We start from the raw sequence: 24,751 nt of genomic DNA, 5'->3' as shown, positions 1-24,751 counted from the left end.
CCCACTCATTGACAAATCTTGTATTCTTCTTCCTATATCTTACCTGTTTATATTCTTTCTCTTATTTATACAACTGTCATTATTGAAATGACATCAAGTCATCTCTCCTGAGCTAACCTTCTCATTATTGCTCTGCTTCCTTCTACCCAGTGTGTCCACGTATGGTGGCATCATTATAACTTTTAGATTGGATTGTGTCAACTTCCTTGCTTTAAATTTTCTAATGGTTTCCCATTTTCCAAAGGATAAAGTTCATATTTCATAGTAAGGTTAAAGCAAATATTTGACAGTCTGGTTGCAGTGTCTTACTAGCTTGACCTCCATCATTCTACTCTTACATTGCGTATAATTCACCCGTTAAAAATTTGTACACTTCTGAGGGTATGTTATGATCTTTCATGTTACAAGCCTTTGTTGAAAAGAAAGACGTGTTCTTTCATCTATTACCATCCTGTTGAATTCAGTGCTTTTTCTTTAAAAGCCAGATCGAATGTCCTTTGGTTCTCAGCATCAGTCAACTTTTCCCAATCTGTTTCCCAGATTGTACTGTTGTTTATTATAGTACTTATCACGTTATAATTTTAGTTCCTTCAATTAGACTGTATTCTGTTTAGGGTTAGACATTATGTTTTATTGCATTTTGTACTTTGTTCACCTTCTGCCCTCTTGTTCCATGCTTCAAACACTATTTCTAACATATTTAATATAATTAAAAATAACTGTGCCAAGTTTGGTGCTAAGTGTTTTATAAGACATTTAAATTTATTCCTTAAAACAACATTGTGAGGGGGAAAGTATTGTCTCTCAGATGTGAAGAGCCTAAATATTACCACAGTCTAAACACAATGTAGTATTAGAGGCAGCTTCTCAAATCCATGTTCTTTCCATAAAACCATAGGAAATGAAAGACCTAACAAATCTATATTTATTTGAACTCTAGTAATTTAAAATTTCTGACAAATCATAGGTGATTCAAGTTTAAATTCTACACGATGTTTGCTAATCACAAGCTTTATGTAAAAAATTTATATATAATAATTTTATTGACCTTATTGTTAGAAACTTGATTACTTTGGAATTGCCTCTTTATATAGGAGAAATTGTACAGTCTCTCCAAGTACTTCTGCTTGCACGTGAATTGAAGATAATATTTACAGTTTCCTTAAATGATATAACAATTTGGATCTCTTCAGATTGCTTTCCAGTTAGTCTAAATTTGTGAAAAATTACATTTGAAATGCTTTTTTTCTTCAGTAGAGACACTCATGTTATTTAAATTAAACTTCCTCTTGACTCTTCTCATCAACATAGTGATTTCCTTATTTGGATTTTCCCTAATGATATATATGAAGAGGTTGATGGTTCAAATAAAATTGGTTTCTTGGTCATAAGTGCTAGTAGGACACTAAGCTGTATCTAAGGATGTCAACAGTAGGATGCTGTGGTAAAGGATACAAGAGCAGGGTCTTTCTTAACCATGGATCTATCCATAGTGCTTGACAAATAATAGGCACCCAGTAAATACTTGTTGTAGATGGATAAGTAACTGAAAGAATGGTAATGAGCACGTTGAGGGTTGGGAGAAACACCTGCCCTGGTCATGATTTTAAATATGTATTTGGAGAAAAAGAAGAGTGTTATATATGTTGTGCATCTCATTAAAGGATACCAGCAGTAGATTTAGATCTGTTTAATACCAGTGTGTCTTTTGAGAAAAAGAACATAAAATAAGTCAAAATCTGTCCTTGCTCAAGAGAAGTGTGGAGAAGCTGTGAAGCCTTTCAGTTTTAAATTCTGGTGTTAGGTAGGGTGAAACAAGGGGTGTGGGATCAGGTACCTCCTTTTAGATAACATATCTGTTAGGGTAACATTTGAACATTTGGCAAGATTAATTTATTGGACAACCATATAACAAAGTAACAGAAACTCTGATGTGAAAAAAATATCTAAAACTGATTTTTATCAGTTGGGCAGGCATACCACCCCGTTGGCCATTCGAAACTGGCCTTAACTCCACCCTCTCTTCCCGATTTCTGAAATGACAAAATAGGCAGGAAATGCTTACCTTTTTTATTTACTTTGGCCAGATAAGTGCCAGAGTCAGAAGAGTTTAATGACCTTAATTAACAAGTTTCTTATGATTAGCATAGACAAGTTTGAAAAATAAAGTGGCCTCACAAACATCTATTCAGTGACCTTAAGCTAGCTCTCAGATTAGCATGTCAATATTCACATAGTTACCTGCTGGTTCCATAGTCTTCATCTAATTGGAAGGAGGATTGTGCATTCATTGATGTGAGGTGTGAGTCACTGGTATAAATTTACCTTTTGTGTTTCGATGGTATTTGTAGACTGGGTGAAATTCAGATGAACCTGAAGACGGAAATGGCTAGTGGTAGCCTTTTGTGGCTTACATAGGTTATTAACTGCCTGTAGTGGGTCACATTCAGCCCTCTGTTGCTTTGCTTTAAAATAATTTTTACGCTTACTAAGTACTTGTGAAAAATTTGAAAGATTGGCCATATAGTTATTCAGATATTGTTCAATAACAATATATTATTGGAGGAATTTAGTCTGTTTTTAGTCCATAGGTTTAAAATTACATTTGGTCAACTTAGTCAAGATGGCATTTTGAATAGTGGGACAGTGGAAATACCTGTAATGAAAGAGTATTAGAAAATATTGTTTATAACTTGATGATTAGGGAAAGTTTTTTTAATCAAGACCCAAAAATGCATTTGACTTAAAAGAAAAAGTTGATAAATTTGACCACGTAAGACATTTAAAACTTCTCTATGACAGTGATAACACTAAACAGGTTGAAAGATGAATGTCAAATTGTGAGAAAATAATTGCAGTATATGTAACAGTACATTGAGGACATTAAGAACTCATCAAAGCAATATGAAAAACAATCCAATAGGAAAATGAGCAAAGGATATGAATAGACCTTTACAGAAGAGAAACTTAAAATTGCCAACTTTGCCTTATATAGTTACAAAAACTAACTCAAAGTGGATTAAAAACCTAAACTTAGCTAAAACTATAAAACTTTCAGAAGAAAAGGGGAACATCTCCGTGACATTGGATTTGGTAATAATTTCTTGAATATGATATCAAAAGCACAGGCAACAAAAGAAAAAAGAGATAAATTGGACTTTGTCAAAATGTAAAATTGCATCAGAGGACGCTCTTGAAAGCAAAGACAGCCCACAAATGGGAGGGAATATTTGTAAATCATGTATCTGGTGTGAGACTAATATCCAGAATATATGAAATCCTGTAACTCAACAACAAAATGAAACAACCCAACTTGAAAATGGGCAAAGGATTTGAAGAAACATTTGTCCAAAGAAGATGGCCTTAAGCACAAGAAAAGGTCCTCAACATCTTTAGTCATCAGGGAAAGCAAATCAAAACCACATTGAAATACCATTTCATACCCATTAGGATGGCTATTATTATAAAAACAGCAATGGAAAGTAGCAATTGTTTTTGAGGATGCGGACAAATGGGAACCTTAGTTGCTGGTAGGAATGTAAAACGACAGTAGCTGCTGTGAAATAGTTTATCAGTTTCTCAAAAAGTGAAACAATTATCATAAAATGCAGCAATTCCATACCTAGGTATATAACCAAAAGAATTGCAAGCCAAGGAATCAAACAGGTATTCATACACCAGTGATCACAATAGCTAAAAAGTGGAAACAATCTAAATGTCCAAATTGTGGGGTGTGTGTGTGTGTGTGTGGGTGCGTATGGGCACTCAGACAATTAAGTTTGCGAACTCATCCTGGAAAAAGTGCTACATACCTTATTTGCCAAATATTACTATGGTCACTTTCGAAGTACTCCCCTTAGGAAGCTATGTCCCCACACCAACGCCCAGCCCACCCTTTAAAGCAATTTTGGAACTTTTTTTTTCTGGAATGCGCATCTGAGCTGTCATCGTATTACCCTTGATGTCCTGAATGTCATCAAAATGTCTTCCTTTCACCATTTCCTTTACCTTTGGGTAAAGAAAGAAGTCATTGGGGGTCAGATCAGGTGAGTAAGAAGGGTGTTCCAATACAGTTACAGTGGTGCCTCGGTTTTCGAACGTAATCCGTTCTGGAAGACCGTTTGAGTTCTGAAACGTTGGAAAACAGCCGACAGCTCGGCCTCAGGATCTTGCACTCACAGCGGAAGCTGCGTGACATGTTCAACTTCCGAGGCATGTTCAAAAACCAAAGCATTTACTTCAGGGTTTATGGCATTCATAAACCGAAATGTTCGTCAATGGAGACGTTCGAAAACCAAGGTACCACTGTATTTGTTACTGGCTAAAAACTCCCTCACAGACAGTGCCATGTGAGCTGGTGCATTGTCGTGATGCATGAGCCATGAATTATTGACGAAAAATTCAGGTCGTCTGACTTTTTCATGCAATCTTTTCAGCACTTCCAAATAGTAAACTTGGTTAACTGTTTGTCCAGTTGGTACAAATTCACAATAAATAATCTCTATGAAAACAAAAAAGGTTAGCATCGTTGCAACAAGTTTGCCAACTTAATTGTCAGACCTTGTGTGTGTGTGTGTGTGTTTGTATACACACACGCAGTATTAGTCGTGAAAAGGAATGCAATATTGATGCATGCTGCAACAGGGATGAATCTTGATAACCTTATGCTAGGTGAAACAAGCCAACCCAAAAGGACATACATTGTTCGATTTTACTTACGTGAGGTACCTAGAATAGGCAAATTCATAGAGGCAAAGTAAAATAGTGCTTACTGGGGCCTGAGGAGATGGGGAGTTAGTGTTTAATGGGTACAGAATTTCAGTTTGAGATGTGTCCACTGGAGGTGATGGTTGCACAAAAGTCTGAATGTACTTAATGCCATTGAATTGTAAACCTAGAAATGGTAAACTGTAATATATATTACCAGTATAAAAAATTCAAGAGTACCAGTACCAATACATACCGGAAATTAAAATTAAAGTGAGATTTTTCACCCTTAAGATTAGTGACAATTGAATGTGGGGAAACACAGTCGGTGTGTAAATTGGTTATTGCAAAGATCACTTCAGCATAGTAAAATCTGTTAGAAGTTTTAAAATATGCTTATCCTTTGTATTACCATAAAGATTTTCTCAGTTGAATGAAACAAGTTGTAAAAATATCTTTATATAATAAAACACCAGCACCATATTTACATATATTTCTAAATGCATAGAAAATATTCTGGATGGATATGTGATTAAAAATAGATATTCATGAATTACAAAATTAAAAAATTAAAATGAAAGTCACAGATTATATACCAGGTGCTGTCACCCAGTTATCTTAAGTTTTTTCCACTACACTTGAATACTTTGTTTTCCTTTATAACTTCTCCATGTTGTACTCTCCTGTGTAACACCATTACTAGAAAATAGAATAAGCAGGCTACCCTGCTGCACAAGTATTTTGAGCTTTGTTCCCATGTCCTATTCAGTATTATTATAGCAACTGTCGGAACATCATAGGAAATTATGATTAGAAATGCAATTAGTACCTTTTACTCTTTAGATGTAGTATGTTTTTAGATCTTATTGTAGGTCACAAAGGAGTTATTGGCATACCAGAAAAATGTAGGTCAGAAATGAATTTTGACTTTGGTTTATGCTCTCTTGGGTACTTTGAAAGGGTGCCTATAATTAAAAGAGGTTAAGTAATAAAGTTAGATATAGTACCATTTCTGTGTTAAGTCTAGTCTTTGGTAGGTTACTCCCCCTACTGGTAAAAATTGGAAATATAAATGAACAATTCATAATTATAAGCATAAAGGGAGAAAAAGAGGTTTTATCCAAGCAATATACACATTTTAAATTAAAATCAAAGGGTAACATACCTTTGGCTCATATTAACACGTTGCGTACGGATCACGAGAATCTTCACGAGGGATTTAAACCCCGCCGTATGCAACGTGTTAAAGAATTGGTCAGAGATTTACGAGTCATAGAAATAATCAGATGGTAAAACAACTTAGTTCATTTAAGTTTAAAATAGCTTAGGAAGAGATCACTAAATATCCTTAAAAAGATCACAGGCATATGCCAAAAAATAAAAATGCTAGAGCTAAAACCAGGCACCATTCCATTACCAAAGACTGAACAAATACTTAAAGTAACCTAGGTTTCTTGAATGGTTGGGAAAGGTTGCATTTAAGGAGTGAGACTAGAGACTGACACTTTCAAAAATCAGAAGAGCCTATTGAGATGGCCCTTCTAATGCAAAACACTATATTAATTCTTTTATATAAATTCATTAGTTTTTAGGTAACAATTTCCAAAAATCCAAATTTCTTATTTATATTTAGTTTGATACAAATCTGTATGAACATACTAAGTATATTAGCCTCACAGCGAAATGATTAGATTCCAGCTTAAAAGGTTTCAAATAGAAATGTTAATTAAAATTAAATACCGGTATAGAAAAACACACTCAGAGACTGTTTACTTGTTCTAAATTAGTAGTTTTGTTGCCTTTGTGTGTTAAAGAAAATAAAATGGTTGTGTATTTTATAAGATTATTTAAAGTAAGTCTAAATAAGTTAAATTTTGTATCAGACTATATAGTGTTAACTCAGCTTTATGAAATAGCATAAAGAGAGCAGTTATCTGCTTTGACAATTACTTACGGCGACTTTAGACTTTTCTCTGTTTTAACTTTTGAACCTGGCTGGCCTTTAATTGCATATTCAGGCATCCAGTCAAATACATATTGATGCCATCTTGGTGCTAAGTTCTGTTTTGTACCAGGGCTACAGAGATAAATACAACAAAATTCTTCTCCTGAAGGAGTTAATGTTTTAATAGAAGGGAGGTGTATACTGTGTTTCCCAGAAAATAAGATAAGGGTCTTATCTCATAGGGTTTTAAAAGACCGCGTCTTGTAATTTTTGCTCCAAAAGACGCATTAGAGCTGATGGTCCGGCTAGGTCTTATTTTCGGGGAAACACGGTAATAAACTATATAATAGAAGATGCTGGGTAATGTAATAGAACTCTGAATACAGGATGAGCACACAACCAGTACCTTTTATAGTTTAATGGTAAAGCTGACTTTTTTTCAGTATAGCATTTTTTATGTATATTATTAAACTCAAATCAGTTATTCTCAGTTATATTTGTAGATTGAGGCAAATAATATTAAAAATGTTTAAATAACATGTAACCTGCTTTGGAAGGGCATTTGTGTGGGGGTGAGTGGTGCTGTTCTTTAAAATAGTGTGAAAATAGCATGTTGAAGTCCTGCCTGGAAAAGCAATGTAGCTTTTCCTTCTGTCTTTGATTTTAATCCTTTTCCCACTCAGTTCTCCATGTTTGTGCTATGTTTTTTATTTTGTTTTTATTTTTGAAGTTAAGGGGACGTTGAGAATTCTGTAATTTATTTTTTCATAACCAGCAAGGTATGCCAGAACCACCCATTAGGACTCTTACAAGTTCAGTGTTCTTGGGCCTCACCAGGCTCATTAGATCTGGGGTGGAGCCCTGGGATCTGTTTTCTTATTTTTTGTGTTTTTTTTTTATGCTTAACAGGTGATTCTGATACGAATTCTGTTGAAAACTGGTATGCACAATCAAACCTTTTAATAAATTCTTACCTTTAGAGATGTCACTTGCTCAAGCATCCCATAAGTATTAATTAGTATTATAGTATCAAGTGGTTTCCACACTGTTCATCAATAATCTTTTCTCACAAAACTGTAAAATGTATCTTCAAGGTAAATAAACTTATTATAATTAAAAGTTAAGGATGTTTAGTTTTTGCTACTGTGTATTTTGTATGGTGATGCATATTTTCTATTTTGGGATGTTTTCTTGGATTAAAGGACAACACTGAAGAATATTTAAGCCTGTGTTAATTTTTCAAATCCATGGATAGATTTAGCAGCACCAAAATAAAATAGAAAACAACTCACACCTTCTTCTCCAACTCCTGTCATTAAAAACAGGAAAAAACCACACTAAAAGTAACAAAAAGTAAGGATCATTCCAAAGGGATATGATTACTAATTTAATTGTTAATGCAGGAAGTGAAAAAACAGAACTTATTTCATTCTAAACATTAAAATACCCCTAGGCTGTATATTCCCTAAACTGAACCTTAAGGGATATGATTTAGAGAAAACTGCTGTTGTGGTCTGCAGTTGCCCCATAAAATATAATAACTGACAGTAGTTTTTCAAAAGGAAAACCTCATTTCGTTCAAGTGGCTTTATATTTGTGAATCCAAAACGCAAAGCTTAACATAGGTAGACTGCTAGACTTACAGACCCTCTTTTAAAATGTGTCCCTTACAAAAATTAAAGTATCTGCCTTTCAAATATTAAAATGTCTTAGGTTTTCTAACTTGATCATAATTGATCAACACATCCTTGAAATGTACTTCAAGCAGTTATGAGGTTCGTGTTTTAAAGAGCTATATTGCCTAGTGTTCTTTTGACCATTAATAGTAACGGTACGTAACGGCTGATAGAGCAGTCTTTTCAGTAAGCTTGCTAGTAATTCCCAGCTTCTTTGGGACCATGAATATTAATGAATGTTTAGTTCCTAGAATTGAAAATGATTTACAGTTACTAGATTAGCAGTTTAATATTCAAATGCAGTGTTCCTGAAACTTATACATCATAATAGTTTTAAATCAGTTACATAATAGATATATGAGCTTGAACATCTTCAAGAAATGCATATGTATGGGAAATTAAAGATGCTTAAGCAAATTTTCATATTTAGTCTTTAGGCCAATATTATAAGAGAATTTGTATGAACATCTTGAATAGTGCAGTCAGTCTTAATGTTGTTACCCATAAGACCTCTGTTTCTAATTCTCCTTTTTCATTGAAGTCACTATATTAGTAAAATTCCATGGTATGAAAATAACAGTTTGTGTTCATTTTCCTGTTGATGGACATTTGGTTTGTTTCTAGTTTTGTGCTAAAATAAACAATACTGTGATAAAAATTTTTGAATGTTTCTCCTGATTTAGGAATGTCAGCATTTTTCTAAGGGTATATACCTAAGTGGAATTATTGGGTCCATGAAATGTGCATCTCCAATTCTTATAATGCCTAATTATTTTCCAATATGGTTATATAATTTAGTCTCCTCCAGAAATGTGAAGTGTTCCTGTTAGGTGTCAACATTTGATAGTGTCAGGCTTTTTTTTAAGCTTTTTGTCAATCTGGTTAGCATAAAAGGATAATCCTGTTGCTTTTAATTTGAATTTTCCTGATTATCGATGAAGTTGAACATACTGTGCATTTTTTAAGCCATTCAAATTTTCTTCTGTGAAATATCTTCATGTCTTTTCTCATTTTTCTATTGTGTAGTTTGTTTTTATTTATAGGAGTTCTTTAAAATATTTTGGTTACCAATACTTTGGATGTAATTGTTTTTGTTTTTGAAAATTTCTGTATTCTGATGTCAAAGATATGTTCCTATATTTTCCTCTCCTAGTTATAAAGACTTTAAATATAAAAAGTTTAATCAGCCTTAAATTGGTTTTGTTTTCAATGTTAAGTTTTTATATCTGGCAAAGCACGTCACTAGCCATATTCTTTTTTCTTCAGGAGTTTTGTGGCTATTACTAGCCCTTATCTCTTCCTCATAAATAAGTTTAATAGAATCAGTTTGTCAAATGTTACCAAAAATGCTGTTGGGTTTTGATTGAAATTGCATTGAATTTATATAAATAATTTGTAATGACACTTTCAAGTAATGACAATTTTCCATGCATATTTTATATTTTATTTTTAGATGCTGAGGGTGGGGTTTTGTGGTTTGCTATTAAAAGCGTCCTTTTTTTTTTAGGGGAAAAAAAAAGGTCCTTTTTAGTGCTAATAATCTTTAAATGGTATAGATAGTATAGATAGTTAATAATCTATAAATGGTATAGGTAACTCATTGCCTTATTATTTAATTACAAAAAGGAACTAGGTAATTCTAAAACTCAATCGTTAAGTATAAAAGTTCAAAGTAGGAGTCTCCTTATTTATCACAATCTTATTAGCCCGTTCTGGGATTGCTCACCATTGTGTCTATCCTATTTGTATTAAGGCCATTGTCATACTTACTTAGGTTGTCATTGTGATCATAAATGCTTCTTTTCAGCTTAATTTATTTTATCAGACATGAAATTAAGTTCTGGAGAGTTGTATTGTCCTTTTATCCTAATGGAAGTTTATTTAAATGTGTAGTTAATACACAACTGTAATGTTTGAGACAGCATTACTAATAAACAGTGTGGTACTTTTAGAATCAGACATGGAATGTGGTTGAATCACTGCTTACTAGGTTTTGTGACTTCAAGTTATGTAATATTTCTTGTTCAGTTTTCTCACTTATGAAATTGGGATATAAAAAATGCCTACCTTATTATTCTAGTTTTTCAGATAGTTACTGAGCCTTCTATGTACTAACTTGTAAATATTAAATGATAACTACCTGAGTTATGTGCCTCGTCCATGGAAGTTGCTTGTTTCATATTGGTTCCAGTTTCCTCTATTGAAGTAATTTTTTTTCAGCCTTATTATCCTTTTTATTTAGAATCTACATCAGGAGACAAATCTGTTTCACATTCTTGCACAACTCCTTCCACATCTTCTGCCTCTGGACTGAATCCCACATCTGCACCTCCAACATCTGCTTCAGCAATCCCTGTTTCTCCTGTTCCACAGTCACCAATACCTCCATTACTTCAGGACCCAAATCTTCTTAGACAGTTGCTTCCTGCTTTGCAAGCTACGCTGCAACTTAATAATTCTAATGTGGACATATCCAAAATAAATGAAGGTAAATTTTCATAGTAACAGTTTTAAAAATTCACTTGCATTGTGCAAAATTACGTAATTAGTAAACTCTCCATTTTAGGAATGGTCTTTGTTTCGTCTTGAAATTCATATTTGAACTTAATTCTTTGGAATTTATATCCCCCATAGTTTAAGGACTTTGGTATTGTAATTGAGTTAGCAATTGGATTTTCTGTGTATTTTTCAAGACCTTTCATATATCTGGTAGTTACTAGAGATAAGCTGTTCTGTGTACTTAATGTGTTTAGCATTTCTTTTTTTTAACATAAAATCAAAGTAAAGAGCTTTTGCTAAAATTGTTATAAAAACACTGGATTTCTAGCATATTTCAAAAAATCTCTATATGAGTAAATAATTATTTGGAATGTAAAAGTATGCTAATTACTAAAAAAAATAGGAATTTTGGTTGTTCCGTACAATATTCGAAAAAAGTTTGAGAAGAGAGGTAATGGGTAACATTTCACTTTTTTTCTTAGTTAATTGCATTGTTAATTCCAACTTTGCTTTTCATTATGCTACTAAAATATTTAGGTAGCGATCTCAAAAAAGTGAATTAAAGTAGATGTAGTTTTAATTCATATTCAAACATTAAGTCCTAAGAGCATAGCAAAATTTTATATTTCTGTACATTTTTACATAATATATTTGACAATAGTGTTAAGTGGTAGGTTCTTCCTGTATCCTTTAAAGTAGAGCTGTATCAGGCTGGTTGGTCATTAATCTTCTGTTCGTATTGTATTCACCTTTCGGTATTTTGCTTTTATTCTCTAAAGTAACAATGCCATTCTCTTGTTTAATAGGTGAACTTTTTACTAGGCAAAGTAGGGCTTCTAAACAGTTTGAAGAAAAGCAGCACAAGAAAATGTCAATAACAAAAGATCTTATGCTTTGAAAAACATGGCATTCCTAAGTACCCAGTTTTTTAATACCCATTTTAAGAAGATTGTTGGGGTGGGAGTTGATGTGGGATTTGAGTGGTGAGCTTGTCTAAAAAAGCAGTTGCATTAAATAGCTACCATTTATCCAGTTAATTCTAAGCACTTATAAATGCATAGGTTTGTGCTATAATTGGAAGTTCCAGTGAATACTCATTTAGAGGAGTTTTCTTCAACTGAACATCTGAATTTTAGTATAATTTTTAGTATAAAGGAAACTACTGTTTTCTTTACTATAAACCCATTACATTTCTTGTCCTCTGTCTCAGATCATTTTACATCTCTAGACTCATTATATTACTCCTATCTTTTAAACATTTATTTTGAGAGTTTTGGTTTGAAACTCCACTTTTCTTCTGTGTTCTTTTTGAATTTTCAAGTTGTTAATGCCACATATGCCTCTGTGGTTTATTTGAATTTAAGATAATGTTATGTTTTCAGTTCTTACAGCAGCTGTGACACAAGCCTCGTTGCAGTCTATAATTCATAAGTTTCTTACTGCTGGACCATCAGCTTTCAACATAACTTCTCTGATTTCTCAAGCTGCTCAGCTCTCTACACAAGGTATTCATATTCTTAGATATCTCTAGAATTGTATCTTGATTTGGGAGGGCTTAATAGCAAAGTTTTTTTAATCTTTGAGATTAGCTACAATAGTGGTTTTACTTTTTTTATGTTTGATTTTTAACACTACTATATACAGTAGTATTTTAATTTACTTTTTAAGTGAAGCAAGCTTTGACATTTATCTTACAATATTGCCATGAAGTCTGTAATATAGTGTATATTTAATTCTGAATTTAAGTTGTTGATGACATATTTCACTCCAAAGCTGTGGGTAAACTATGATATGCCCTCAATCTTTGTAAAACATTGAATATATTTTAATGAGAGTTGAAGTTTGGTTCAGGTTGATATTAGATGGTTTTTGACAGGAGGATACAGAAATGCTTAGTCCTGCCTTGAAACAGCTATCCCTCCTCTTCCCCGTGAAGGTGTCCAGTGAAAAGAGATACACTGGGTCTCTTTAAGAACAGAAGAGAAACAAAAGGATCACTTTGACTTGTCCCTCGGCTCTAATTCAGAAAGCTGGTATATTGAGCAGGAATAAGTGTTCTAAAATTGAAGGATGATAGTGAAAAGACTTTGACAACCCTCTAGTTAGCCTCATGAGGCAGGGGACGAAGGAGGATGACTGGCCTAAATGTGAAAGAAGGATGATGAGGATGTCTTCCATGTGAGAATAGGTTCCGGCTTCCCTTTCTGCTCTGGCCTTAAGGAGAGAAAGCCTCACTGGGTGTGTGCTTATCTCTGACACGCAGTCATTGTGGCCTCAGTGAGTATCTCACATTCTGACCTTTTCAGTGTTCTCTTTGGGGGAGAGGGGCATGTGGAGAAATGCAAAGATCTCCACATATACTGCAGAGGTTTTTGGTTTGTTTGAAATTAACTGCTTCACTCTTTTGCAGCCCAGCCATCTAATCAGTCTCCAATGTCTTTAACGTCTGATGCATCATCCCCAAGATCCTATGTGTCTCCAAGAATAAGCACACCTCAAACTAACGCAGTTCCTATCAAACCTTTGATTAGTACTCCTCCTGTTTCATCACAGCCAAAGGTATGTCACCTTTGAGGGAAAGTTGGAAAAGAAAGATCTTTCTAGCAAAAACAAGTTGAATGTTTTGGAATCTGTTGTAGGAAAAGCCCTGCGAGAATGAACTGGTAGAGTGAATGACGGGTGAGTGAGAACAGATGCAGGTTAGAACCTCTCAGTTAACTGAAGGATGGAGGGGGGAATTGCATCTGTGCTACTTTTATGTTGTGATTCTATTCCCTTAAGTGGCTTAGGGGTTTGTGCCGTGGAGAGCAGGCTAAAGAAGGGTATATTAATTGATTCTTAGTATTTGTAGAATTTTCAAACTCTAAAGATGATGAGAGAACATGTTTTCTACGAATTTTCCTCCATACTTTTACTTCAGAGGTGAGTCAGTTTCTGTGCTCAGAGCTTTTATGTATTATTACATTTAACTTTGACAGGAGCATCAACCATTTGCCTCATTTAATAGATGAGAAAACCAAGTCTTTGATTAGATCTAGTCTTTGAGGGGGAGTCAGGACCTGAGACCTGGGTGTTTCTGAATGGAGAGCCATGTGCTAATGAGTAAGCTCTGCTGCCTCTGCTGTCTGAGCACAGTCGCACATGGGTGACTCGTCACAGCAGTTAGAAATTGCTCGTGTGTTCTTACTGAACTATAAAGAGGACCCTCTGCCACAGTCCAGTTTTCTACATCATCTGGATCTTGACCACAAATGCATAAGCAAGTCCCAGTTACACTCGTGCCCTACTTTATAGCACGCCACCAGGAAAACACTGAGAGAGCAAGTCAGTATATATAAGTTGTGATATATTTTTTTAAATTTTTAATGGTAAACATAGAAAATTCTTTTTAATTGTAAAATCAATGGGCTGTTTCAAAATTTTTTGCCAAAAATTCTTTATTTAAACAAAGTCATTAAGCAGAAGCCTTAATATAAAAATGCATTGAAACATAGCTTGAAATTGATGGCAGGCCAGCTTTTAGGTCTTCCTGTTGGCTCATCCCTTCCCTACTTCAACCATCTACCTATGAACATTTTCATCAATCTAGATTGATTTTTTAAAATTCTGATTACTGTTGTTGGAGTTTATTGTATGATTCATTATTGTGTATATTTTGATGGGAGAGGAATTAAAATGTGAGTTTTCGCAAAAGAGATCTTATAGTTAATGCTTAAAACGTACCTTCCAGGATAGTATCTCAAAAGTACAGTAAATGATGACTCAAGGTGGTACTGTTAGTTTTACAATCAGTTGTAAAAATTAGCATTTCAAATCCTTAAGCAGATGGTTATAAGTTTTTTGCATTGAAAAACTTTTTCAAGTTTTTAAAAATAAGTGGACATTTAGTCTTATGTATATGTTATTAAAAATGATATTTATAAGAAGTAGCAGGGCCATCCAGATTTGTTTGGGAGAATATTAATCATGCAAAACAAAGCAAAACTCCAAACAAAAAACTCTGCTAGAGGATGTGACTTAATCCCAAATGGCTTCATCTGCCTTTGTGCCTTAATTTGTGGCTTACATTTAAAACTACTGTTTTCTCACTCTGTGGCATCTGGATGTAGATAGTACATGTACCCTCACTGGCAATCAGGGACCTCGTGATCTACCTCTGTAGGGAAACATCTCTTTGATGACCAATCTGTACGTTGTCTCCATATGTGGTTGGAATTTAAGCAACTGTATTTATATGATATAATATTTATTGATATTGATGTAACAGTACAGTCATGCGCCGCCTAACAACAGAGATATGTTCTGATTTTCCTTGTAGTGCAAACATCATAGAGTGCAAACATAGAGTGCAGTTATGCAAACCTAGATGGTATGGCCTGCTACACACCTAGACTATGTGGTGTAGCCTATTGCTCTGTAGAGAAGGGAAAATAATTTTCCTTCTACCCTTCTAGCTTCTTGGGCGAGACGTTCCGATAATAAAAGACAGATTAACAAGAGAAAAACAAAACAGAAGTTTACTAACATGTATACCTTCTGTATACATGGGAGAGACGAAGGAAAACTGAGTAGCCAAAATGGCTGAAGCCATCCCCTTAAATACCATCTTCAGATGAAGACTAAAGAAGATGTTGGGGGTTCGGGGAGTCAGTTGTAGGAAGTTACCAGAAAAGGCATAGGAAACAAGGGTAAGGTTGTCATGCAGATTGAAATTCTGGTCTTCTATGTTGATAAGAGTTTCTGGAGTTGAGGTCATCCCCCTTTTCCTGGTGCACTGAGGGAGACACTGGTTAAAATGGAGATTTCCCTGGCAAATGTAAATGTGTTTTACAAAGGGTAACTTCTATGAACTTGGCTTTCAGAGCTTTTCCCATGTCTGCTGTTTCTTAAAATTAACCAGCCTAAAATAAGCCTTATACCAAATAGACATATTTTGGGGTGACAAATTCTGTTCCCCTGCAGCTCTTAGGCTGTAAGCGTGATACTGTACTGAATACTGTAGACAGTTGTAACACAGTGGTAAGTATGTAATGCATTATGCTATGACTTTAAGACAGCTAAGATGTCACTAGGTGATAGGTATTCTTCAGTTCCATTATAATCTTACTTTATGGGGCCTTTGTAGTATATATGTAATTTACTTGACCAAAATGTGATGCAGCACATGAGACTCCAATTCAGAGGAGGTATTAAATCGCATGGTGTTCTGAGTGGCTTGAAGAAATCTCTCACGCTATCCTGCTCTATCTGTCCCCGAACGTGAATCATCCCTTTAACCAGTATATCCATGCTGGATAAGCTACCTGCCCATTCAGTCACTTCACAGCCATCTTGATTATCAGGATTATCAGAGAGAAAGAGCGCACACACGTTTACTTGATTTTTATTACAGTATATTACAATTTTTCTATTTTATTGTTAGTTATTGTTAATCTCTTACCATGCCTCGTTTATAAATTAAACTTTATCATAAGTATGTATGTATAGGAAAAATACATAGTATGTACAGTAACTCCTCACGTGAACATTGTCCATTGATTCTGCGACTTTAAGCAAAACATTATATAATGAAACCATTTTTACCATAGGCCAGTTGATACAAACAAGAGTTAAATTTCTATCAACATTACAATGAAACGACATTGAATGAAATGATGTTATTTGAGCACATGTTGTATATGGGCTTTGGCACTATGCAATTTCACGCCTCCACTGGGGGTCTTGAAATGTATCCCCTGAACATAAGGGGGGACTACTTAGTCTGACTGTATCACTAATATTAATCTTAATATAAAATAGGATTTAGGATAACTCTTGTTATCTTACAAATCACTGAAGAATAAAAATAATTGGTAAGTTTTATTGATAGAACTTCTGCTTTTATCTAGTTTCCATGCCCATTTGCCTATGTGATAGTAGCCTATCTCACCAGATTTTGATATTTCAGGTTAGTACTCCGATAGTTAAGCAAGGACCAGTTTCACAATCGGCCACACAGCAGCAGCCTGTAACTGCTGACAAGCCGCAAGGTCATGAACCTGTTTCTCCTCGAAGTCTTCAGCGCTCAAAGTAAGTTGATGTTATATGTTATAACATTTTTTCCTTAATATGGCATACTGCATTGTTTGAATATTATAATTATATATGTATAAGAGAAGTTGGTCTTGGAAGAATCCATGGATAGCCTAACTTAGTTTTATGTATTATAAAATTTACAAAGGCAAATCTACAACAAATAGATTGTTGTCTCTAGTAGTGAAACCTGGTTTATTTTGAGGAAAGTGTCTCTTTTTCTAAAATTTCACTTAGTGGAATATAATGGGAATAACAATATATGATACTTGTACAAAGAGGGCAATGGTTTTATAAGTTTATTTGTTGGAAATAACACCATTTTTAACCTCCTTTATAGCAGTTTTAGATTTGAGTGTATCAATGAAGCCAAAAATCTCACATCTAAAACTTGGGCCAATATTTGCAACTGGTATGTGTCAGCCTTCCCCATTAGCTTCAACTCTACCCTGTATAGATTGCTTGTCAAATAGAACTGTATTGTGTTGTCAATTTCTTTGTTAATGAACAAATACAACTTTAAGTAATTTTCATTTGATTGATTTTCCTATTTTTATTTCTGGCTGTGAGGTAGCAAAATAATTCAACTGTTGTTTTTATTGTTGTTTTCTAAACAAGCATTTCAGAACTTATACATCCAAATGAGAGTTGTTCCTTTCAAAGTAATCACCTTGGGAAGCTGTCTGCTTACTCGAGCAATGTTGCCATTGCTGAGAACATTTTTGGGAAATTCTTCTTTTAAATTGTCTTTAGAGGCTGCCGTATTATTTTAAATAGCCTCAGTGATGAAAATTCTTCATCTTTTGGGAGATTTAGTTTTTGGAAATAACTGAAATTCATTCAGAGCCAAGTCTGGTGAAGCAGGTAGGAAAGCAACTTGGGTGATTAAATTTTTGGTTCTCACCACCATACTCTGAAACCCTAAGCATAAACCATATGCAGTTTTAAAAGAAGATAATCTGAGTGTTACTTTTTGGTCTTATTTTGCCACTAAACTCAATCATTGCTACCCAATAAAATGCTTGTATTTTGCTTCACATTGTTTCACCCTCTGATTCAACACTTTGTGATGTTAAACAAGAGCAGTATATGTTTTCTCCTTTGTATGTGTATTTAAGATGTAATATTCAGATGTGACTGATGTCTTACACCTGTTCAAATGTGACCATTTCTTAGTTACATTCTTATTAGTGTTTGTAGTATAGTCATCAAATTCTGCCAAATTTGGAGAGAGTACTTTTATTTTAAATTTGACTCTGATATAGTGTTAAAGGGAGCTTCCCCCTCCCCCAAAAATGTATTGGGGAATACATGATACAAATATACTTTGGATTTTAAATTCTATTTATTTTATGTCAAAATAACAATTTTTCTTAGGTATTTGGATATCTTTAAATCAATAGAAGGTATTGACAATTTCTATGATACCTAGAAACTGCTTTTAGATACACTTCACCTTCCAATTGTGTTTTCTCTTCCAGTAGCCAGAGAAGTCCATCACCTGGTCCAAATCACACTTCTAGCAGTAATGCATCAAATGCAACAGTTGTACCACAGAATTCATCTACTCGACCTACATGTTCATTAACACCTACGCTAGCAGCACACTTTAATGAAAATCTCATAAAACATGTTCAAGGATGGCCTGCAGATCATGCAGAAAAGCAGGTATGTTACAGGATTCACAGAAGATGTTTTCCCTTTGGATGACTAGCAAAATAGAACTTCTACTTTTAGAAAATCTAACCTGGACTGCTGAACTGAAGCTATATTTAAAACAACTGATTTCTAATTAGGTTGTAGTCTTTTTATAAAATATTTGATACATATTTATAGGGTATTTATGTGGTCACTTTTGTGGTTTCACATAAAATATTTTGATACAATTATCATAGCGACCATTATCAAGTACTCAACACTTAGCTCTGTGCTAAGTGCTTTGTGTTTATTTTCTCTACTTCTTAACTCTGCTAACCGGTGCAGATAATGAGTTTTCCTATTTTACCAATGAGGCCCTTAAGACCAAATAAAATAGATTATACCAAGGTCACCCAGTTAATACAGTGATGTGGCTCAAAGCCAGTGTGCTTTTTCCATTCAGCCAGCCACTCATAGTTTTAGAACCTGTTAGTACAGTTAATCTTACAACTCTCCCACTAGACAAGCTACTAGAAGTTAGGAAACATTTTTTTGCTTTGTGATGAAGACACTGCAATTGTTGCCATTGGCTCTCCCTTTTATAACATAACTGGCCATCTGAAATGCTCCATTAGTTCACATAGCTTTGTTGTGTATTTCCTGATACAGGAATATATGGAGGCCCTTTTATCAGTGTTATACCTGAAATTTGCTTTAGCTGACCCAGCATCTTTTATTAACTACAAATTATGAGTCAGCCTATCCTAGTGCTGTATTATTCTGGAATTGGAAATACTGTTTTCTCAAAAAACCGAGGGGTAAATATCTCAAGTGCCTTCCACTGTATGAGACTTTTTTCTTTTAAAGAAAATCATTTTTCTCTTTAGATTCACCAGCATTTTTGTGAATTTAAAGGAAAACGATAATTCTGTAATATTGACATAAGGTTCTCAAAAATTTAGTGTTTTACTTTTTTTTATATGTGAATGTGACTTAATATTTCATGTGATTTTCATGTCTGTAATTATAGGCATCAAGATTGCGAGAAGAAGCCCACAATATGGGAAGTGTTCACATGTCAGAAATTTGTACTGAATTAAAAAATTTAAGATCTTTAGTCCGAGTATGTGAAATTCAAGCAACTTTGCGAGAGCAAAGGTAAGTTTTTTGCTGAAATGATTGCATTATATATCCTAAATCAGACTGAAGAACAAATTTTATTTCTGAAATTTAAAGTTCTCTGATATATTCTAGCACTTTCCATAATACTATAACTTCTGTTTTTGGAATTTAATACCATTTCTAGTGAATGATAATGGCATCTAGACTGTATTTTTCTTAGCCCATAGTAAATTCTTTGTTAGACTTTTTTTTCTTAAATTGTAACTTTACAAAGTATAGTAATATGTTACTTAAAAAGTGAAATTAGGCAGCAAGTAATTATAAAAGGTCCCTTGAATTGAGGGGATTTATTGAACTGAGAGAACTTACTTTTTACTTGCCTATTGCTGAGGGTACTTATTTCAGTTGAGATTTCAAATCAGTATTTACATTGTCTTTGAATCACTGATAGATCCCTTGGAAATTACAGTAAGAATTTAGTTGTCCAGCAAGTTCAGTGATGTATGTATATCTGTTTATTAATTGTTTTCACCTAAAATCTTACTGCATCGTTTTTCTTAATCTAGTATCCCACTCAAGTAGGATATCTACATCCAGTAAATAATATAGGTTTATTTTTAAATGCTTGTTACAAAATTGAGGGCAAACTTTAAATGGCCTCATATTCTATCTGTATAAGGTAGAGTTGATCTTGTCATGAAACCACAAATATTTAGTAAATACCAAGTTGGGATTTATAATAAACTTGGAAAAGTTGAGTTTTTATCTAACCTTTCAATTATTAAAATACCTGGAGGCATCTTTTGAATATAAACTGGGAGTTTTTTACTCTAGGATTGCTCTGAAATTAGTTGTAACATAAAGCTTGAACTTCATTTTAGCTTGCTAGACACATTATTTAGCTTTTAGGAAATTATACTATTCCTTATTGCAAGTTATTAAAACAGTATACACAGTTAAATATCAAGCCAGTATATGATTTTGCCTAATTCCCTGGTACAAGCAATAAATGTCATACTTCACAGAATAGGAATGATTCCCTGTAGGGATCAGAGTAGGAATGATATTTATGAAGTTCATGAAAATCTAGTTGTAGAGTTGATGGGACTTTAACTTGGCTTCCATTTTTATGAAACCTACATTTATATTGAGAACTGTTCATCAGATCGATGGGCCTCTGGCACCTAGTTAATTCCAGACTACTGTATTGTGGCCCAGAAAACATGCAGCATAGGTTTATCTCATGTTTAACATCTACTGCCTGTGTGTATGTGTGATGATACAGTGAACAACTACATTTTAAATCTTACATGTTTAAATTAATTATTCAGAAATTGTTAGAAAACCAGGAAACATTCTAACTTATCATTTCAATACTTTATATCGTATGTTCATTGGTTATTTTTGTCTTAACTGCAGCGTAATCAGTTTTTAATTATTTTGTCCTAACTAATAGTTACTCGTTTTCTTTTTAAAGATATATTTGTTGTTAAAAGTTTGGTTTTTCTGTAACATTTTTATATGGCCACACAGTACTAATGCCTTCTTTTATTTTTCAGGATACTATTTTTGAGACAACAAATTAAGGAACTCGAAAAGCTAAAAAATCAGAATTCCTTCATGGTGTGAAGATGTGAATGATTGCACATGGTTTTTGAGTACAGGAACTGTAAATCTATTGCCCAATCTTAACATTTTTGAGCTGCATTTAAGTAGACTTTGGACCGTTAAGCTGGGCAAAGGAAATGACAAGGGGACGGGGTTTGTGAGAGTCAATTCAGGAGAGAGACAAGATTGATTTGTAAAACCCTTGAAATGTAGATTTCTTGTAGATGTATTCTTCACGTTGTAAATATGTTTTGTAGAGTGAAGCCATGGGAAGCCATGTGTAACAGAGCTTAGACATCCAAAACTAATCAATGCTGAGGTGGCTAAATACCTAGCCTTTTACATGTAAACCTGTCTGCGAAATTAGCTTTTTTAAGAAAAAAAATTGGGGGGGGGGTTAATTTATCATTCAGAAATCTTGCATTTTCAAAAATTCAGTGCAAGCGCCAGGCGGTCTGTGTCTAAGGATACAGTTTTGAACCATATGGGCAGTGTACAAATTATCATGAAACAACTATTTCCACACTTGCACCTGATCAAGAGCAGTGCTTCTCCATTTGTTTTGCAGAGAAATGTTTTTTCATTTCCAGTGTGTTCCATTTCCCTCTGAAATCCTTGAGCTGATTTTATCCATTTTTTAAGGCTCCTCTTTTTCTCCTTTCTTAAGGCACTGTTGCTATGGCACTTTTCTATAACCTTTTCATTCCTGTGTACAGTAGCTTAAAATTGCAGTGATTGAGCATAACCCACTTGTTTGTATAAATTATTGAAATCCATTTGCACCCTGTAAGAATGGACCTAAAAGTACTGCTGGGCGTGTGTGCTGAAAGTACATTGATTGCTCAAATGTAAGGAAGTGACCCAATGAACATGGTTGTGGGAGGGAAAAGAGGAAACAAAGCTAGTCAGATGTGAATTGTATCTGTTGTAATAAACATGTTAAAACAAACAAATTGTTATTTTTCTTTTCCTTCGGTCAGTGCATATTAGAGTTTGAACTACCTGGGGATTCTTTATCAGAACTATTCTTGTTGAATATTTATACTTAATTGAAAAAATTCCTTAAGGGAGGCTTTGTTTAAAGCATATTAACAAGAAATTGTGTATAAGATATTTAATAAAATTCAACAAGAATGATTAAGTCACTTCCCAAGTGGTTGTCATTTGTTAAACCCTGGTTTACCTGTCTTGCTATTATGACATTTCATTTTGAAGGATGTTTGTGTTGTAGCTAACTGTTCAAGTCTGGTGCTGACTGCTGTTCTTAGCCATCACAAAAAACGCTAAATTTGTGTAATTGGAGCTTCCTGCTGTTATCTGGAAATGGTGGGAAAGCTCAGCTTTGTATATTGTTTCCTAAAATATATTAAAATAAAAAAAGAAACTATTGCTACTATAAAATTACCTTGGCTTTTTTTTTTCTTTGCTAAAATATTGGCCAAATGGCCTTAGCATGACACTGCCAGTGTTATATCAAATCACAAGGGTTTCTTTATGCAGAAAAATCTTTTACTTTCAAAATCTTAACTTACCCAATTCAGAGACTTTTTTTTCCTGTCAAGGCAGATGCATTCATGTGCTTTTAGAACTGCCAGCACCAAGGGCTTATTTTGTGATGTTAGACATTAATGTTATCACATTCTGGGATACTAAAATTTTGAAATTGCTCTTGTGCTTTAAGCATATTTACAGTATAAAAAATAACGCTCAGACTTTTCAATAAATTATAAAAAGTCAACTGTAAGCGATAGTATGGATATTTTCTAAAACAGAAATGTTCCAGTGTAATTAAGAGGAATTAAAATCTTATACTGGAAACTGATTTTTTTTATTGTAACGAGAATATGTTTAAAATGTAAGAAACATGTCAAATTATACCGTCATGAAATGTTTATGCCTCTGTGATTGTTAACATTTGCTGGACTTGATTAGTGCATGTAAATGAAACTACAAAGAGCTGTTAAGCTAGAACCCTATTGATGCGGTCCTGTATCTTTCCCAGAAAGAAATGAGCAATTTGTGATGTGGTAGGCAAATATATCCTGATCAGATGGCAACTTGACTTGTGATTTAAGGTAAATTTGAATTTGACTTGCTAATAGTTTATTGATTTATGTCACATTTTTTTGCTTTAAAAAGTTTACATCCCTAAATGAATTGCTCATATATATAGAAGATGCCTGATTTGAAATTTCCTGGTCAATTTTTAAACACAGAAAATTAAAATTTTGTAGGATATTTTTACAGTATTTGATTCACTTATTCTATAGTAAATTATTTTAAATATTGCACTTTAATACAGACGTGGTGTCCAGCTACTAACCTTCTTGAGGTAACCAGGGACTTTATTAAAAATAGGCATAATGTCTGAGAATATTCTTTATGTACTTGGACTGTTGTCATGGCTTTGAACATGTATCTCATTTCGGTGGGTACCCTTGGTTCAGATAATTTGAAAACAGAAATGTGAAGAGCCCCTAGGAAACCTCAGGGTTTTTGTTTTAAAAGGAACATTAGTAGTCTTATATTCAAACCTTTAAAGCTACATTGTAATAAAATACTTTGTGAAGATGGGTGTGGTAGAAAGTCTTCCCCTGAAGAACCAGCTTCCTAACTTTTTGTTTTCTGTGTGTCTAGTTTGACTAAATTTTAGAATTTGGACTATATCTCCAGATTTTTAGCACACTGAAAATTCTATGCCTCAGCCCTTTTAAAAAACATTATGCTGCTTTTAATAGCCCAAATGAATAGTTTTATCTTCTCTAATTTTATATATCTGTTTCACACTTGTAACATCTGGAAAGGAGGTGCTTAAAACTTTGCAAAGAATGAATTGTTACCCCATTTCAAAAATAATCTATTGTTCTGTTTAAACAGCCTTAGCTTTAAGGGATTATTTGAAAGGGGTGGGGGCAGAGTGTGGCATAAGTAACTGCAAATCAGAACTATTATAGTTCAGGACTCAAAGCTACTGTATTAAGATGTGGGGTTTGAATATGCGGATTTCATTTCAATACCTGTACATATGGCTATATTCTTGTATTTGTACTGGAGTGTACAAAATGACACCTTAAAAAGTAATAAATATGTTTTGATTATATTGTCCAGTTATTTCAGAACAGCCTATTTTGAAAGTCTTAGAATACATAATTTGCATTTAAGAAAAAATACCAGATTACTGCTAAAATTTTAATAGTTGTGTTAGTCACAATATAATTTCTTAATTGCAGTATTTAAAAATTTTGGCTTAAAAGTTGGGATTCCTTAGATCCTGTTCTAATTTGCTGTACCCTTTTTTTCCTGATTTCTGAACTTCGGGAATGCCCTAAAGCGCCTTCTGCCTAGGTGATTTCATCCAGGCCCTTGGCTTGATGAATCCCACACGAAGGTGATTTCATCCACATAGTCTGGTGTTGATCTCTTCTTTGAGCTCCCAACAATAGTCACTTTAGATCCTAGCCTTAACATTGCAATTTCTCTAAAA

The 24,751-nt window shown here is 33.9% G+C and overlaps 1 protein-coding gene across 9 annotated transcripts in view; it reads left to right on the top strand.

The window, feature by feature from the left end:
* The window catches only part of WAC (WW domain containing adaptor with coiled-coil), a 79,081-nt gene extending 54,716 nt beyond the window's left edge, over positions 1 to 24,365 (top strand). For 5 of the 9 annotated variants that reach the window (XM_074324746.1, XM_074324750.1, XM_074324744.1 and 2 more), the window contains 7 exons: positions 10,571 to 10,816; positions 12,210 to 12,332; positions 13,238 to 13,386; positions 16,775 to 16,896; positions 18,381 to 18,567; positions 19,568 to 19,695; positions 21,219 to 22,668. In XM_074324746.1, the coding sequence (XP_074180847.1) occupies positions 10,571 to 10,816; positions 12,210 to 12,332; positions 13,238 to 13,386; positions 16,775 to 16,896; positions 18,381 to 18,567; positions 19,568 to 19,695; positions 21,219 to 21,288 (1,025 nt within the window). In that variant the 3' untranslated portion in view covers positions 21,289 to 22,668. Of the gene's footprint in view, positions 1 to 10,570; positions 10,817 to 12,209; positions 12,333 to 13,237; positions 13,387 to 16,774; positions 16,897 to 18,380; positions 18,568 to 19,567; positions 19,696 to 21,218 lie in introns of all 9 variants that reach the window. The other 4 variants (XM_019731535.2, XM_019731533.2, XM_074324745.1 and 1 more) reach the window with 1 other exon arrangement.
* Positions 24,366 to 24,751: the final 386 nt, after the last annotated feature.

Source organism: Rhinolophus sinicus, linkage group LG02 (assembly GCF_036562045.2).
Source record: "Rhinolophus sinicus isolate RSC01 linkage group LG02, ASM3656204v1, whole genome shotgun sequence".
Lineage (NCBI taxonomy): Eukaryota > Metazoa > Chordata > Mammalia > Chiroptera > Rhinolophidae > Rhinolophus > Rhinolophus sinicus.
The sequence above is the reverse complement of the archived record's forward strand: the minus strand, read 5'-3'. Positions and strand labels throughout refer to the sequence as shown.